The following is a 16,102-nucleotide window of genomic DNA, read 5'->3' as shown; positions in this document are numbered from 1 at the left end:
GTTTTTTCATTCCCTGCTGTTCATAGCGCAACGTGGTGGATAGAAACCTTGAAGAATTTGAATAGACAGTTCGTTAACGAATACGTAATGAAACTCGTTTGTAATTAAACAGATGAAAAGACCGTCGAGCGTCAGGTCTAGTAGATCAGCCTGTGTGCATGTGCAGAGGACTGTTTAGGTTGAAAAATCTACGCCTTGGTAGGGACGTAAGCGCTAGGGACCTTGCCATGACCGATACGGTCAATAGCAGCCTGGCGAGCTCCCGCGAGGCCGTACTGGGAGGGAATGCCCTCCACACGGTGAGTGGAGTTGATGTTCTTGACCAGAGTGATTTGCCAGCAAGTAGCTCCACCCTGGCGGGAGGTGATGGTAGAGGAAGCCAAGAAGTACTCCCAGATCTGTTGTCCTGTCAGTAAATCTGTGCATTAAAGAAATCAGGACAAGGCTTACTCTAAACCATCTCTTGCCATACTTGGCCTCAACCTTGTCGCGGTTGGCCATCCAGTTGCGGTACCAGCGCCACAATGTAGCAGAGTAGTGAACACCAACGGTGTCGATGCTCTTGATTTCAAATCCGGCACCTTCAAGAGAGTCGACGACGAAACCAAGAGGGGTAGAAGCGTCGGCACCGGGGAAGATGTACTTGTTCATGAAAAGACCCCAGATGAGATCCTCGTACTGCCATGATTTTCGGAGACCAGCGATCTGAAGGAAGAAAACACCATCATCATCAAGCATGTCATATACCTGAGAAAGGAAAGAGCCGAAATGGCGGACACCGACGTGCTCAGCCATCTCTAAACATGTGATTTTCTTGTAGCCACCAGTGACGGAGGGAGCATCACGGTAGTCCATGCACAAAATCTTGCTTTGAGACTCTTCAATACCAGCTTTACGAAGACCGTTATTTCCCCATTTGGTCTGGTTGCGGCCGAGGGTGATTCCAGTAACGTGAGCATCATAGTGGACAGAAGCGAACTTGGCCAAGGTACCCCAGCCACAGCCGAGATCTAGGACGGTGTCACCGGGCTTGAGTCCAATCTTCTCGCAGACAACGGACAACTTGTTGTCCTGAAGCTCCTCAAGTGTCTCTTCCTTGTTGATGTCGCTGATTATACCGGAGGTGTAGATCATACGAGGACCCAAGAACCAAGCGTAAAAGTCGTCACCACGGTCGTAGTGATCACGAACCTGTTCCTCGTCTGTACAATTGTTAGTCATAATTTTCAATACCAAGTAATAAGTCAGAGCAGCTTACCCTGAGAGCGGGAGTGGATAAGCATCTCCGGAAGGAAACCAGTCAAGAAATGCTTGTACAATTGCCAGGTGAAACGGAAGCTGGCCCAGTCATGTCGGTACTCAAGAATATCCAAAGCATCGCCCTTGAAGTCAACATCTCCATCAAAGTACTTCTCGAAGAAAGTTGTCATGGGAATCTTGCTCTTGCCGTGGTATTTGACACGGTCATGCTCGCTGTGGAACTCCAAGTAGTGCTCGACGGGACGACCAGGGTATTTAGCTTTTTCATTCTTGCGGGGGGAAGCTCCAGATGCAACGGTCCAGAAGGCCATCAAGATTGGGATTGTAGTGAAGATGGCGAAGAAGATGGTGGTGTAGAAGCCACCGCGGAACTGGCGAGCAATGTAGAACGGCACGCCGATCAAAAGGATGATCAAGAGGACATTGGAGAAGCTGTCACTGCCGGCCGAGTCTGCTGGGAGGGGGGCATTCTTGATCGCAGGGTACTGTATTGCAATTGGAGTCAGTCGGGGGAACGTTCAACAAGGCCACGTTCAAGCTTTCAGGGTCCGTACCGACGTTGTCCTCACTCCACAATCCTCAGGGGCTGGAGATGCGGGCGCAGGAGGAGTCTCGATGAACTCAAAGTCCTCGGAGGACTCTGAATGGGTTCTGGCCATATTTTCACAGTCAATTGAGTGCTTGATCGTGCTGACTGTGTGCGTTGAAACAGAGACAAGGAGATGTTTTGGGCAAAAAAGAGCGGGATGTGTCTGGGAGAGCAATAATAATCGGCTAGGGGATCTCTCAGACCCATCCACGCCAAGCAGCCCGAGCTCGTGCCCACTCCAGAGCTTGGGCGTTCCAGCTTTACGTACGCTGTAATGTACACCGCTGAAAAGATGCTGCCTAGTATACTTGACTACGATGAATATACGATTGATTGTTTAGATTCAATGTGGTATGATTGCGTACACCAGTTGCTGCTAGCATACGCCAATTGGTGATCAGGGCCGAACCATATGTTAGTCCCACCGGACGGTCTGATTTCATGCGTGAATTATTTGTACATATCAATTGAGAGAACACCCCGAGCCATTTAAGACCAATACATAGATGATAATACCTCGATAACGCCGAATTATACTTAAAATCCGACGAAGCCAATCCATTCTGTCTTTGAGAAAAGTGATGAGAAAGTCAAAAGTAAAAATAGCCCTTCTGGCGCCATCCTGTCCGGTAAACCCACACCCCGCTGTTTCCATGCCATAAGATTTACAAGGTGAGCTGGAAGTTCAGGCTCTCTGCATCCTCTTCGAAAAGGGGAAGACCAATCTCTTCGTCGGAAATAGGGACGACCTCTTCCTCAGGGAGACAACCTGCTTCTTCGCAGCGCGCCCACATCTCACTGCCCACCGGAGGGGCGCCGTAGAGTTGCACGTACGTTTCCGGGCTCACGATTGCTTTCGGCTGGGAGGGKTTCTTTCCGGCTGCCGTTGGCTTGTTCGGAAGAGCAGACGATACTGATCGGCCTCTGGAGTAGCCCACGGTAGTACGCGAGCTAGCTGTAGCGACAGCATGTCGTGCATTCGACATATTGGCCCGAGGAGCAGGAGTCTTTCTGGCTTTAACTGCTGCGGAAGAAGATCTGACAGTGTCGCTGCGAACTGTTGCCGAGGATCCAGGTCGAGAAAGAGCAGCCGCAGCATTGCGCGCCTTTAGAGTACTCGCTCGTGTTGGTAACATAGCCGAGGAACTGCGAGCGTGTTCTTTTTTGCATGCCTTGCTAGAGGTAGCTTCAAGAAGAGGTTCGTACTTGTCCTCTAGAAAAAGCTCCTTCAAGTCGATGTCATCAACCTGCTTCTGAATAATTTCATCGATCTTCTTCTCGGAAGCAATCATTTGCTCTTGGAATTTGCGCTGACGATCAGTGAGGCCGTCTTCTCCAATATCACCATGGTAGTAGATTTTCTGCCAGCCCCGAGTCATGTTGGCTCCTTTGAATTGGGGAAATGTGGTGTCGTAGGTAATATCCTCTGGATAATCAGGTAGTTCTAATCGCGTGATATCAGTATTTGATAAAAGCACTACTTTCGTAGGGCCAGGACATAGATTACCTTTCGGTCTGGGTGGCGCATATTCGACATCAGGAACATCATCAACGTCAGACGCGTCAAGGGCCTGTGGCTGGGCCTGATGAACCTCAATTTCCGCTTTCTTTGGCTTCTTGATGCTGGAGCCTCTGTGCTTGGTTTTCTGTGTCTTTAGAGAGTCGGCCTGCAAACCGGGAGTCTTAAATGCTGCTTTCGCATTTGTAGTCTTCGCTCCCAGAGGGGCGCGATTTCGAGGACCTATCATATATAAGCGCTTCGATCACATCGAAAAGTCACGGTCATGTCCTACCAAGTGGCGTGACGAAAGCTTCCTTGCCAGACTGCAAAGCCTTTCCACCCAGTCCCCCCCCATTGCCTTTCACAGTGTTCTTTCCAAACGCCAGTGGTTCATTTTCGTCGTGTAGTGGGACCTTAAACGGCGTCTTCGGAGCTCTATTGCCGGGAGTCTTCTGTTGTAGCGGTCGGACGCCTTGATTCAAGGGCTTGGAGGCCGCGGTCATCTGGTGCGAGTGCACCAAATTCTCCTGATCTCGTCGAGCGAGCATGCTGGCGGCACAGTGTTGGTTGAGTGTTGTTCAAACCATCAGTCAATGGATCTAGGTCGATGATCTTTAATGGAGGTCATAAGTAGTTAGTTGACGTAGAGGGAGTGGGCTGGAGACAAAGGCGGCAATGGCCGTTCTTTTGTTGATTTGGCGGTTGCCCGTGGAGACGCGTCTCACCTTCCCTCTGCCCCACGACCTCGCTAACCCAGGAAAGTTAGCGCATCCCGATCGGGAAACGGCTAGCCCCTTAAGAAAGACCAGTGAAGGCACCAAGGCACCCAACCACGGGACCGGGAAGGGAGTGGCTTGACTCCTTAGGKAGGCTTAGCCGTCTCCAGCTGGCAAAACACACGCCAGACAACTCAACAATTCGACTGCCTTCCAACTTCATACAATCTTCTTTAAATCACAACCTTGCTGAAATTCGCTGAGCGAACAATCTCGCTACTTTCACAAACACCTTCTCAACCCTCACCACCTCGAATCACTATTCAAAATGGACAAGATCCGAGAGGTATGTCTAAGAAACCCCTCCCCTATGATTCTCCCCCTGATGGCGGGGTAGCTTGTGTTATTGTTGTTGTCTGCCAACAGCAGCATCAGCAGGACAACGAGACTATACAAATTCATGGAAGTGAATTTATTACGGCATACTGATCATGTTTTTCCTATTTACAGAGAATGGCCGCTCTCCGCGTCGAGGCGGACGAGGCTCAATCGCAGGTCGAGGAGCTCAAGACCAAGATCAAAGCTTTAGAACAGGAGAACTTGGCAAAGGAGCAAGAAATCACTTCCTTGACACACCGCAACCAGCTCCTCGAAGGAGAAATTGAGAAGATCGAGGGAAACATGAAGGAATACAAGGACAAAGCCGATGTTAGCGCTCAGCACGATACCCAGAATGAAGCCTTGCAGAGACGTCTCCAGCTCCTCGAGGAGGAGGCCGAGGAAGCCGACAAGAACCTGCGTGAGACCAACGAGAAGTATGTTCAAACTATCGGATATGGATCCTGAAAGTGAATTGTGGCTAATTAAAGAATAAAGACTCCGCCAGACCGACGTCAAGGCCGGCCACTACGAGCGAAAGGTTCAGGCACTCGAAGTTTCCAACAGCCAGTGGGAAACCAAGTATGAGGAAATGGCCAAGAAATACTCCGATCTGCAGAAGGAGTTGCACGAATTGGAGGTTTCAATCAGCAATGTTTAAATAGCGACCTATATCATCATCATCATAAATACAACAGTGTGCCCTCCTGTTACCCGCTTCAGACTGTTGACGACCTGTTTTCCGGTGTGATTCTCCCGATCTCCGCAGAACCGTGTTCGGGTCCCTCGTCGATGGAACAGTGTACCACTATGTTGGAAGGGATTCTCTTTTGATTTGAGGCGTGTCGTTGTCACCAGATTCCTGGTTGTTTTCTTGCAGCTTCCTTTACCTCCGTGTGCTATCCTTCCGCGGTGTTTTATCTGGTAAATAAAGGATATTTTAATCAAAGTTTCCCACACGTTCCAGTACACACGTAGTTATACATGAACTAGCAGAGTCCACTTGAGACCGACATCTATCAGCGCTCCTTTCTGGCGCTGGCTTTCTTCTTACCCCCTGTTCGTTCTTTTCTCCTCGTAACCTTGCGTTCCTCTTTCGACTCATAACGGAATTGTTTCTTTTTCTTCTTGGGGGCGCCTGATTTCGAGCCATATTTCTTTGGTGCTTTGGGTTTTTGCGGTACCTCCACCTTCTCTTTATGTTTTTTGTTGTCGTCTTCATCATCAGATGATTTATATTGCTTGTGGAGCTCTTCCTTGGAAAGTCCCATTTCTTCAACCGTCACGGTAGTGTATTTGTCTTCGTCGATATATTCTTCCTCGTAGTCCACCGGAGCAGGCTCCTCGAACCCTTCCCATTCCTCGGACTCCGAATCAGAGCCACTCTCCTGAGACGAGGCATCGCCGCGAATTTGTTCTAGCATTCTCTTGGATTCATTGAGAGCTTGTTCGATTTCCGCTGCTCGTTGTTCGCGGATCTGCAGTACAAATGTTAGTGAGATTCAAAAGCCAAGTGCAATTGAAAATTTTGTACCTTTCTTCGTTCTTCTCTTTTCTCTTCACGTGCTCTCTTCTCTGCATGTTCTTGTGCCAATTTTATTCTTTGCACTTTGCGCTTGTGAAAACCCGTCAAGAATTCATGTCTGGCGTCTGGATCGAAACTGATTTCTTCGACTGCATTCTCAAGCTTTCGTCGTTTCAACTGTGGTGCCATGTTCCAAATATTTTTTCGCAGCAGTTTATGAAGGCAAGTACAATATGGTTTAAAAATCAAACCGGAGTGATACCGTCAAAATAAATTGCGGAAAATCCTTTGCGGGCAGCGGGAAGCTCACCATGCCAAGCCTCGGGGCCTACCGTCCAGTTCGTAGCTCCAATCTGCCCGCTCAATCAACATCAGAACTGCAACCATTCTACATGGACATTGCAAATAACCAACATGATGATTGCCAGGAAATTCTTGGTAGTAGCTCTCGGAGCTGGCATCGTTGACGCTCTCAGAGACACATCGCCTTTCATTCTTCTCTCTACTTCAGAGTAAGCCTATCCTGTTCTGTTGGAGCGACCATTGCTAACAGAATGATACCTAGCTTGCTTGCCTCCTCTTCTTCCGCGAATGTCCTACCCGCAACCTCTCTTCTCAGCGATGTCTGGAGTAGCTTGAAGACTTGTACCTCGGACTATTATATCATTGCGACCCAACCCGGTGTCCACGCCACCGACTATTCAACTCAGCAGGCAACACCGCGCCTTCGAGAGAAGGTGCTAGGAAAGGATAAAACCATTCGCTCCAATATAACAGTCACAGAAGTCGTGGGTCTTTTTGACCCAACATCTATTCGAAATGGTTTGGAACAGGAATGCGGTGCCCAAGTGACTACGATAGATGGAAGTGCAAGTAGCACAGCTCTCGAGTTTGAAGGTGGACCAAGAATTATAGACATTACATTCCCAGCTCCGTCTTTGCATGAGTCGCGCCTGCAAGAACTGTCCCAAAACGGTATTTTGTCCTTCTCATGTTCGTAAAAAATGGTGCTGACTTGACCTGTATAGATGCCTTGCTTGCAGATGTTCTCGACCACATTCCATCCTCGAAATATACGCTCATCTACGTCACCACTCCCCGCGAGTACGAAGATGACGATTTGAGCTCTATTAACTACAATTCTGAAGATGATCTTCAACAATCAATCCATCAAGATTTGAAACGTGACTTCGCAGAGTCTCGACAGGATGACACGGTTGATAACAGATCACTGTTTCAGAAATACCAATTCCTGAGTCCAGGTATGCTACAAAATCGTCATCTTTTGGCGAGACTATGCCTCTGACATAGAAATTAGGTATCTTCATGGGGTTCGTCGTTGCATTCGTCCTTATTGCGATTTTGTACGTCGGTATTTCTGCGCTGGTCGGCCTTGAGGTCCCCTACGCTGCTTTTGAAAAGGACACATCGCCTAATTCCCAGAAGAAGCAGCAATAAATCAATGTCATGACTGCCTGGTTCTGTCCATGTGTTTCGCTATCAGCATTTTTGTTACCGTCTTGTTGGGATCCCAACGATTTGACTTTTTGTATCGTTATTCTGGCGTAACAGGCGTCATCTAAAGAACTTGTGCAACTATGATATTGGACAAAAAAAAGATAATTGGACAAAAAAAAGATAATTGGACAAACTCCTAATTGTAGCATCAGAAACTGGGTTCTTGTTTCTGAGACATTGGTCTAAGTTTACGTATAGAAATCCACGTGATTATTCGACAGGGGCGCCAAGGAAAGAAATAAGGATGGACTAAACAGAGACCAGCGCTTCATCGCCCCTCTACCTACAACATCCAAACTCGTTTCAGACTCAATATTGATTCCTTTCCACTCGTTCAGACACCCATCGCTTGATATTGACGACACTCTTTCTTTTTTCGGAATCGCTCGTTTCAACCCAGTCACCGGCCATTGACATCCTGGAGATTGTTTGCTGGCGCTTTGACTCGGGCGTTTGATGGACTGCAATCCTGGCTATTAACGAGTCACTTTTGGTTTCTACATTGGAATTTTTACAAACAAAAGACGAAATCGGGAAATGACGTTTTGATCGATGCCCGAGACTTGCGACCATTGAGATCGATCAACATTCCATTCCTGGAACATTCTATCGTACCTTGTACGCCAACCTCTATACATATCCACAATCACGATGAACATCCTCCGCAACCGAATGGCTTCGAAGCCAACTTCTCTTTCTCTTGTTTTACTAGCGACCCTCCTACTACTCAGTCAAGTCCATGGAGCTACAGATACAGATACCGGTCTTCCTCGACTCAGCACGGCTACCGAGACTTCGACGTCAACTACATCCACATCCACATCAACAACGACAGGAACAAATACAGCAACGACGTCGACGGGCACAGCTCTTCCATCATTGACATCGACTTCCAGCACTCTGACAGATATTCCTACCGCTACCGTACCACCAACGTCTAATGCCCCTTATATGCAACAATCCAATCTGCCAGAAGGCACCGTCTTCATCGCTGTCGGAGGCGCCCTAGGACTAATCGGATTATCAGTTCTGGTATGGCGCGCGATGGTGGCATGGTCCATCAACCGCTCTGTCCGCAGAGCCGCCTACCAGCAGACTAAATCCGATATCAAGGCTGCCGCCGTCCTACGTCGAAGCAGTAGACGCAAATCGAGCCGTCGTTCTGGTACTAGTGGTCGTCGTCGTTCCCGTCGCGAAACCCGCGGCACATCGATGAACATGGAGAAACTGTCCAGGTCTGATCGACAGAGTCACGTATCCACCAAGACCCCGGCCACGCAAAGCAGTCTGTTCTTTTCGCCAACTGCAGGCGCCGGAAGCCATCAATCTATCAATAGAACATCCACATTTTTGCCTGCTGGTTATTATGCAGCCGGTAATACAGCGATGGGAAGTCATAGTCAGGTCAATCTTGGACGGAGCCCGCCGGGAACACCTACTTCGCCCCCAAGCCGTGGCTTCGATGCCCCTTTCAACCGCTCATCGCATCATTTAGCTGCATCAACTAGTTCTTTGAACCTGAATGCGCCGCCTCAGGGAAGAGTGCCGAGTGCTTATCTCGAGGATCTATTCGACAGCCATCCTCCAACTCGCCCCAACGGGCAGTAAATCACTTGCACTCCCAATAATCTCTTTTTTTCTGTTGTTTTGACTGAAAAGACAAAAAGGAAACATGCATGCATCTAATACCGGGTTTTGACTTTGTCATCTGTGTCTATATACATACATAACACCAACGCAACTTGTCTCTTTACATTTCTTCGTTTCTTTTACTCTTTCGGTTTATTGAGTCGACATCTTCCTTCATGATGTACATGTCACTTTGGCGTGTCGGGCAATTGGCGTTTGTTGTTGCTACTTTTGTTTTGCTGTTGGATTGTACATTTTGTGTGTCTGAGATATTTATAACTATATAGTTTCCGGGATATGTAATAATGCAAATATATGTCATAATCATGCCCAAATGTCGAGAATTCGCTGTAAATTTACAAATTGTAAATATACAGGATAGCAAGAAGTTGCAAGTCTATCAAATCAATTGCTAAATCATGGGGTATATATATAATTGACCACTAAACACCATACTCAAAACGTCTATAGATCACCATTCATGTCTAGTCTTCGTCGAACTTCCCACTGAAATCGCTCAACAATACGTCGTCAAGAGCAGGGCCGCGATTACTCCGGACTACGACAATCAATATTAGCAATTTCCCAATATGCAAGTGGTATGGATAGACTCACCCCATTCAGTCTCAACTCGAAAGAAGATCCAAATCCACCGTCTAGCAATCTCCAAAAACATAAGCAGAAAAATCCCACTTTCAAGATTAGTCACTTTATCCAAATGAGGCGAAAGGCGGGATAGCCATGTAAATCGTAACACTAGATCGATTGCAACAACGCCATAGTACATTTCGTCGCGCGGGAAGATGCGCCGTGGACGGAGGCCGAATGGGTACTCTCGATGCCAGGTACGGGTGGTAGGTGAGAGGAGGGTCAGGTCCCAATCTTTTGTGACGTCCCAGTAGAAGGAGTATGCGGAGTTTATGAAGCAAAAGAGGGCCCTATATCAGTTAAAAGGAGTTGGCTCAAAAGACTGTGGAGGTCGACATACCATAGACGTGAAACGGTGACTTCGCTGAGTCCATGGGTCGTTTCTTGACTATAATTGCGCTCCAAGTTGCTGAATATAATCACGGGAAATGCTGTAGAGTATTTGAGCGCGTTGGCCAAATGCTGTCCGCCCCATCCATCATTCCTATGTCCGCCTCGTCGCACACGAAAGAACTCAATCAGACACTGCCTGAATCGTATCGCATACGGAATTGCAATGAGCAAGGGAACTATAATTCTCCCTCCACACATCCGATCTGGCTTCCCTGTGCTCGACTTGCCGGAAGAGAAAAACATGCAATAATTGATATAAATCTCTGCGAGTACCTTGGAATAACTCGTCAGGGCATCAGCAAGCAGCACATCTCCGAACTTCCCATCTTGCGCTTCTGCTAAACCGCCCACACTAATTCGTCGTAGAGAAGCGAAAAATCTACTGCGTCCATTGCGTGAAAGGCGGTGGAATGGGAATAGTAGTATGACCAAGAATAGGATGATGTAACTTTGTGGAATAATTTCCCACGCAAGTACCCTTTCTGTCGAGCCACGGGTTATCATCCAAAACAGGAGCAGGAAGACTCCAAGCGGAATCGAGAGAAGTGTTGCCAGACGGTATGTAGATTGGTGATGCGTTAGTTGATGCGGCGAAGAGCGTGAAGGATATCGAATTAGGGCTGGAACATCCTGCGCATTACATTAGCATAGCTAAACATTACATATGAAAATCCAGTCAACTTACTATTTTCGCCAAGGACAAGTAGTGAAGATTTATACCCCATCCCCAAAAGCCTAGCGCCGTGTAACACTTTCATTAGCGACCAAGGCAACCGTCTGATTTGAGGCTCGTGCTTACCTGCCACAAGAAGAATTGCTACACGAAACGGAAGAGGGAAGAAGTTTCCAAAGCGGTCTAACTCTTCAGTAGGCTGGACCCCGCCGCTATCGGCCATGGCAGATAGGTTGGCGCAAACTTGTATCCAGGAGATGAAAAGAGCCGAGGAGGACGATGCTGATCGAGACAAGAAATAGGGAGGGACAGGCGTCTCGGTCAGGCAGAAACAATCATGATAGAGGCATTGGATATGGAATATAGACAAATATCCCACTAAAAGGCATGCAATTGGATCTGGTCAACTGCACAGTCAGGTTGATAGCGAGGATAGAGGCGGTGTATTGCTTTAGACTTTGGAGGTCGACTCGAAGACAAAGATGATCGACAGGGTAAAGTCACATGACTACATCATTTAAGTGGCCGAGAAAGGAAACAAGCTCCCGGCCTAGTCACGTGGGCCATGCCGAGGAGAGCCTCGGCCGGAAAGACGATGTATATCGGCAGCATTGAACAAACTTCATACCTCCTACTTACGCGATAAAAGGTAGATTTAACTAGTGCTCTTACGATTCTGTCTTTTTATTTTGCATATTGATGTCGTCCATGAGATCACGCAGCATACGTCCAAATTCATAATGGCCGACAAGACGTCAGATAGCTCCGACACGCCCTCCGAACAACCGCCCGCCAACCCATCCAACTCCGCACCAACATCTCATTTCTACCCCTTCGCAACATCTCCAGATATAATACGCTCTCACGAAAAAGACGCTTACATTGTCTCGACTCTTACAAATCAATCACAATCAATCATCCGCTCAATCAAGGGAGCGCGGTACGCCCACGGCAATGCGGACACAATCAAGAACCTGACGGAACTCCTGTATTTCTCTCTCACAACGTTTATCGGTAATAGAACGCTGGGCGAGGAATATTGCGATGTCGTGCAGCTCGAAACTGATACACTACAATTACCTTCAATCTTACGGCGGTGCGGATATATTTTCAGCAGTATTATAATACCTTGGGTGCTGGGTCGATCACTACCTTCGATACGAGCAAGATTTCGAGCACGGCTCGAACGAAGTATAGCCAGACAACGGGCAAGGGCGGCGTTAAAGAGCACACTTTTACAGACCAACAGTTCGACAAAAAAGAAGAGCCAGTCGATATTCAATCTGTTGCGCATTCAAGAATATGTCCTCGAACATCTTGATTCATTAACGTCGCCTTCGCACGTTTATGCTCTGAGTCTGGCTACATTCTATTTCACAGGCGCATATTATCATCTGTCAAAACGCCTCTGGGGCCTTCGATACGTCTTCACAAAACAAATCGGCGAGAGCGAACAGCGAGTTGGCTATGAAGTCCTCGGTGTTCTTTTGGTCCTACAAATGACCATTCAAGGCATAGCCCACGTGCGCGAGACTCTACAGCAGCCCTCAGCACAGACCGAGAAGATTGCAGACGTGTCGGCAACTTCAAAAGGAGACGCGCCATTGTCCTCCATCCAGAATCCGATATCAATACCCACTCTGACCGCCAATATAGCGCGTTATGATCTGGCCGAAAATCCACAGGCAATCGCCTGGATACCAGAGGGGCAACATCAAAAGTGTACACTGTGTCTTGAGCCGTTCAAGGATCCTAGTGTGACTACTTGTGGGCATGTGTTTTGCTGGACTTGTATTAGGGACTGGGTTAGAGAAAAGCCGGAGTGTCCGTTGTGTAGGCAGGAGGTGCTTCCTTCGAAGATTTTGCCTGTACGCGGTTAATTTTCGGTGGTGGACTGTGCACGATGGCGTTCGTTCTGCGGGTTGGGGTATTTCATGTGTATATATACCCTTATTTAATGTGATATCATAGTGCCATTTATCTACCGGTTATTAAAGCTGGAGAGTATGCATTTTACTTGATGCTAAGAACATGAAAATGTAGAACGCCGCTAGACAATGCCAAAGAAATGCGCTCCAAGTAGATCATGACAAGTGAGGGGCGATATATATAAAAATAAGTGCCTTTTGGTAGATTGCTGGTCTGAAGACATTTAGATGCAAATATGCTGTCAAATCACGCCGAATCTGTATTTTTAGCCTCATCGTTGACCTTGACAACATCCTCCTCCCCTGCGTCCACCACCTCCAACGACTCCTTCATGCGCACGCTGAGTTCAGCTATTTTGTCCTCTATCTCGACTTTGTCCTCCTCAGCCAAAAGAATAGGGAGATTAAGTTCGGCGAAGGCCGGCAATGGAGGAACGGGGTTTAATGCTTTTCTCTTCGCTTCTAATGTGCGATAAAGACATATGCAAGCATAGGCATCCGATGCGGCATCTAATCAAATAAGTCAGTCTTGTTTGAGCCAAAAGGGACGCATGGGACTCACACTGAACTTGAGCATAATCCAAGGGTTTGGTCCAATCACTCTTTCGCACGTCACTGTCTTTCCTCAACGGCAGCCCTAACAACTCCTCAACCTGTTGAGCCAGATTGACGGCGCGCCGATCAACCAGTTTTGGCTGCGTTGAGCCGTACTTGACGAGTTTGTATAAATGGCTGAGTTCAAATTGACCTTTTGTGTCAATGTCCAGATGCCTCCGGACGCGCGAACAATCTGCTTTGATGGACACACCTACTTTGACGGTATTGGTAGACTCGAGTAATTGTTTCAGTGACGGCGGAACTAAGTCTTGAATTTCATTGCCCTTAAAGAGTGCAATATGAATTAGGGCTATACGTTCCTCATTGGCGATCTGGATCAGGGACACGTTGCTCTTGATACCAGCTGATATCTGAGCTTGAGGTTTCCACTCAATATCGAAGCCTAACACCTTACTGTCAGAGAACAAGGCAGCCGCACGCTCGGCATGTTCGAGGTTTTTGCAGTAATGAATGCCGATCTTTCCTCCGTCCGGCGTTTTGTACTGATTATAGCTCCAGAACTGAGGTTTGGTGTCGTCAGTTGCGGTCGCAGGAGGTTCATCGGATTTACCAAGTAATTCATAAGACGACATTATGCCCAGACGCTCTGCATCGGAGACTGAAGATATCGCTGTATCTTTGTCTGTCGATTTCACTATCTGGTCCTTTTTGATCAACGCTATTTCCGGCTCGGATACCCCGCACTGGTGCCCGTTATCATTCATAGAAGCTTTGGAATCTGTGCAATACCTACGACTTGATGGGGGCATCGACCGTGGCAATAGACGCGTTGAACCAACTTGCATGCGTGATTTTATCGCGTTTGCTTCCTGTTTGCTTCCTTTTCCGAGTGCCCGAGCTCGATATCCGTATATTCCTCGTTTGTGCGAAGGTACATAGTCCAGGAGCTCAATCACATCAGACATCGTGGGGTCTGGAAAATTGTCGAACTCAAGAGTAGCCTCGTCGAGATTCATGGATCGGGACAGACCGTCACAAATTGCATCAATACAAAGAAAAAAACGGCGTGGGTCAGAGCTGGGAGGGTCTTTGGGAGTGAACAAGCCTTTGGCAATGGTGTCAGGCACTCCACCGAGCCTGCTGACTTTGTCCTCGGTTTCCAACCTTAACCATGTGTGGTAACTGGTTTCTTCAAGCTGACTTAAAAAATTTTGACGGTCAAGATCAAACTCCGTCTTCCATTCTTTAAAGCGGGCTTCCGACGTAGAATCTCCCATCACTTCCGAGATCTTTTCAAGTCTCAGGACTTCACTGGCTAGATTTCGAGAAGATACGTAAAGCATATAGAATGGGTAGTAAATATCGAAATGTTTCCAAGCTATATCGAGATCAACACTGCGCGGAGCACCTTCTTTCCATCGATAGAAATACCAGTGGGCCATGAGCGATGACATTCCACGAGTATTGATCTCATCAGCAAGAAGATCCGGATCCATCTCAATGTCAGATGCAAGCATACGGATGACTTGGAGATCGAAATAATTTTGAACTATGCTGAGAATGTGAGATTTCCCCAGAGGACCACCCCATCGCAGCGAACGCCGCATTGCTCGATACCCGTGAAGCGATTGTCCTATATTGAGGGCCCCATCCATTATATTCTCCCTTAATCTCTTGAATCGATATTCGCCTAAATTTTTGCAAGCAATCAAGATTCCACGGCTTGATTTTCTGATTCTGTAGCCCACTTCCTGTAGCTCTACATACTGAGACAGGAACAGAATGAGTGGCTCAAGAATCTTCTCAATGTTTCTTTTGGCCGAAGCAGCAGGCGTGACATGATCATCGAAGAGACCCTCAACAGTTGAGACAAGTGATGCTTCAAGCTGATTCAATCGCGTTTCCAAGTCAATTCTTCGAGATCCCAGTTCGATCCGTCTAAGAGCTTGGCTGCATTTCGATACTTCAGCTTCGCCATCTTGGATGAACATGACATTCTTGTTGATGTATGAGCCGACCTTACTGGCTATAGGATACCTGATGACAAAATATTCCTTAAATACCTGGCTCGCGATGTCGACCGAAGACGCACTACTCGTAATCACTTGTTCGTAGCGTCTCATCCACTTTTCATAGGCCCGTCTTTGTTCCTCTGCAAAGCGTCGGATCAATTCGAGACTTTGTTTGAGTTTTTGCAACAGGAGACTTGCATTCCGGAGCTCGTTGGCGTACTGGTCAGCCTGGATCTGTAGCTCTTTCCTCTGTCGCATCAATGCTTGCTCTTTTTCTCTCTTCTGCCGAGCCTGTGCTTCGAGCTTTTTTCCTCTTTCGCGAACCATACGACTCATGTCAGAGCTGTTGGTATCGGTATCTTCTTCCTCTTCCTCATCGAACCCCTCGAAGTCATCGTTTTGTTTAGGTGTGCAAGCGGAGAACTGGCGCGTGCCACCTCCTATTTTGAGTAGCTGATCGAATTTGCGAAGAGGGCAAGCTCGAGAGATGATGGCAATATATCGCCCATGACGAACTATCGGTGTATGTAATCCGCTCTGCTGAGTTGAGCATTGTGGTCCTAATGGACTGCGCAAGTTGACGCTATCTGGGAAACTGCGAGCTCTCGGTGGGTAAGCAGTGCCATTGGAGGGCCAAACTGCTACTGGTTTGACGCTTTTGCGCATTGGAAAGAACCATCCTTGTCAAATATGTCAGTCACGGAAGGTAAAGACAGTATAATCAAATTGTCGAGAATGCTAATGACAGCGTCCTAGAAGTAGGAGATTGATTTA

The 16,102-nt window shown here is 47.6% G+C and overlaps 9 protein-coding genes across 9 annotated transcripts; 4 read left to right on the top strand and 5 right to left on the bottom strand.

Moving 5' to 3' along the window:
* Positions 1–188: 188 nt before the first annotated feature.
* BHQ10_009994 (uncharacterized protein) lies at positions 189–1,919 on the bottom strand (the record flags this gene model as incomplete). Its single annotated transcript, XM_040882969.1, has 4 exons — positions 189–398; positions 451–1,202; positions 1,259–1,745; positions 1,815–1,919. The coding sequence occupies 4 exons, from the start codon at positions 1,917–1,919 to the stop codon at positions 189–191; spliced, it is 1,554 nt and encodes a 517-aa protein (XP_040738496.1).
* Positions 1,920–2,514: 595 nt separating this feature from the next.
* BHQ10_009993 (uncharacterized protein) lies at positions 2,515–3,898 on the bottom strand (the record flags this gene model as incomplete). Its single annotated transcript, XM_040882968.1, has 3 exons — positions 2,515–3,293; positions 3,357–3,590; positions 3,643–3,898. The coding sequence occupies 3 exons, from the start codon at positions 3,896–3,898 to the stop codon at positions 2,515–2,517; spliced, it is 1,269 nt and encodes a 422-aa protein (XP_040738495.1).
* A 681-nt stretch (positions 3,899–4,579) lies between these two features.
* BHQ10_009992 (uncharacterized protein) lies at positions 4,580–5,105 on the top strand (the record flags this gene model as incomplete). Its single annotated transcript, XM_040882967.1, has 2 exons — positions 4,580–4,881; positions 4,943–5,105. 2 exons carry the CDS (start codon positions 4,580–4,582, stop codon positions 5,103–5,105), a joined length of 465 nt encoding a protein of 154 aa, XP_040738494.1.
* A 358-nt stretch (positions 5,106–5,463) lies between these two features.
* Positions 5,464–6,158, bottom strand: BHQ10_009991 (uncharacterized protein; the record flags this gene model as incomplete). The annotated part of the gene is made up of 2 exons (XM_040882966.1): positions 5,464–5,922; positions 5,979–6,158. The coding sequence occupies 2 exons, from the start codon at positions 6,156–6,158 to the stop codon at positions 5,464–5,466; spliced, it is 639 nt and encodes a 212-aa protein (XP_040738493.1).
* Positions 6,159–6,383: 225 nt separating this feature from the next.
* On the top strand, positions 6,384–7,427 carry BHQ10_009990 (uncharacterized protein; the record flags this gene model as incomplete). The annotated part of the gene is made up of 4 exons (XM_040882965.1): positions 6,384–6,481; positions 6,535–6,944; positions 6,998–7,231; positions 7,288–7,427. 4 exons carry the CDS (start codon positions 6,384–6,386, stop codon positions 7,425–7,427), a joined length of 882 nt encoding a protein of 293 aa, XP_040738492.1.
* A 711-nt stretch (positions 7,428–8,138) lies between these two features.
* On the top strand, positions 8,139–9,095 carry BHQ10_009989 (uncharacterized protein; the record flags this gene model as incomplete). The annotated part of the gene is made up of 1 exon (XM_040882963.1): positions 8,139–9,095. One exon carries the CDS (start codon positions 8,139–8,141, stop codon positions 9,093–9,095), a length of 957 nt encoding a protein of 318 aa, XP_040738491.1.
* A 506-nt stretch (positions 9,096–9,601) lies between these two features.
* Positions 9,602–11,053, bottom strand: BHQ10_009988 (uncharacterized protein; the record flags this gene model as incomplete). Its single annotated transcript, XM_040882962.1, has 5 exons — positions 9,602–9,675; positions 9,732–10,054; positions 10,105–10,495; positions 10,635–10,787; positions 10,843–11,053. 5 exons carry the CDS (start codon positions 11,051–11,053, stop codon positions 9,602–9,604), a joined length of 1,152 nt encoding a protein of 383 aa, XP_040738490.1.
* Positions 11,054–11,570: 517 nt separating this feature from the next.
* On the top strand, positions 11,571–12,710 carry BHQ10_009987 (uncharacterized protein; the record flags this gene model as incomplete). The annotated part of the gene is made up of 1 exon (XM_040882961.1): positions 11,571–12,710. One exon carries the CDS (start codon positions 11,571–11,573, stop codon positions 12,708–12,710), a length of 1,140 nt encoding a protein of 379 aa, XP_040738489.1.
* A 295-nt stretch (positions 12,711–13,005) lies between these two features.
* On the bottom strand, positions 13,006–15,881 carry BHQ10_009986 (uncharacterized protein; the record flags this gene model as incomplete). The annotated part of the gene is made up of 5 exons (XM_040882960.1): positions 13,006–13,268; positions 13,321–13,506; positions 13,567–14,059; positions 14,156–15,768; positions 15,845–15,881. The coding sequence occupies 5 exons, from the start codon at positions 15,879–15,881 to the stop codon at positions 13,006–13,008; spliced, it is 2,592 nt and encodes an 863-aa protein (XP_040738488.1).
* Between the last annotated feature and the right edge of the window lie 221 nt (positions 15,882–16,102).

The sequence above is a fragment of the Talaromyces amestolkiae genome (assembly GCF_001896365.1).
Source record: "Talaromyces amestolkiae strain CIB chromosome Unknown scaffold28.1, whole genome shotgun sequence".
NCBI classification, from domain to species: domain Eukaryota; kingdom Fungi; phylum Ascomycota; class Eurotiomycetes; order Eurotiales; family Trichocomaceae; genus Talaromyces; species Talaromyces amestolkiae.
Note: the sequence above shows the minus strand (reverse complement) of the source record. Positions and strands in the feature narration are given on the sequence as shown.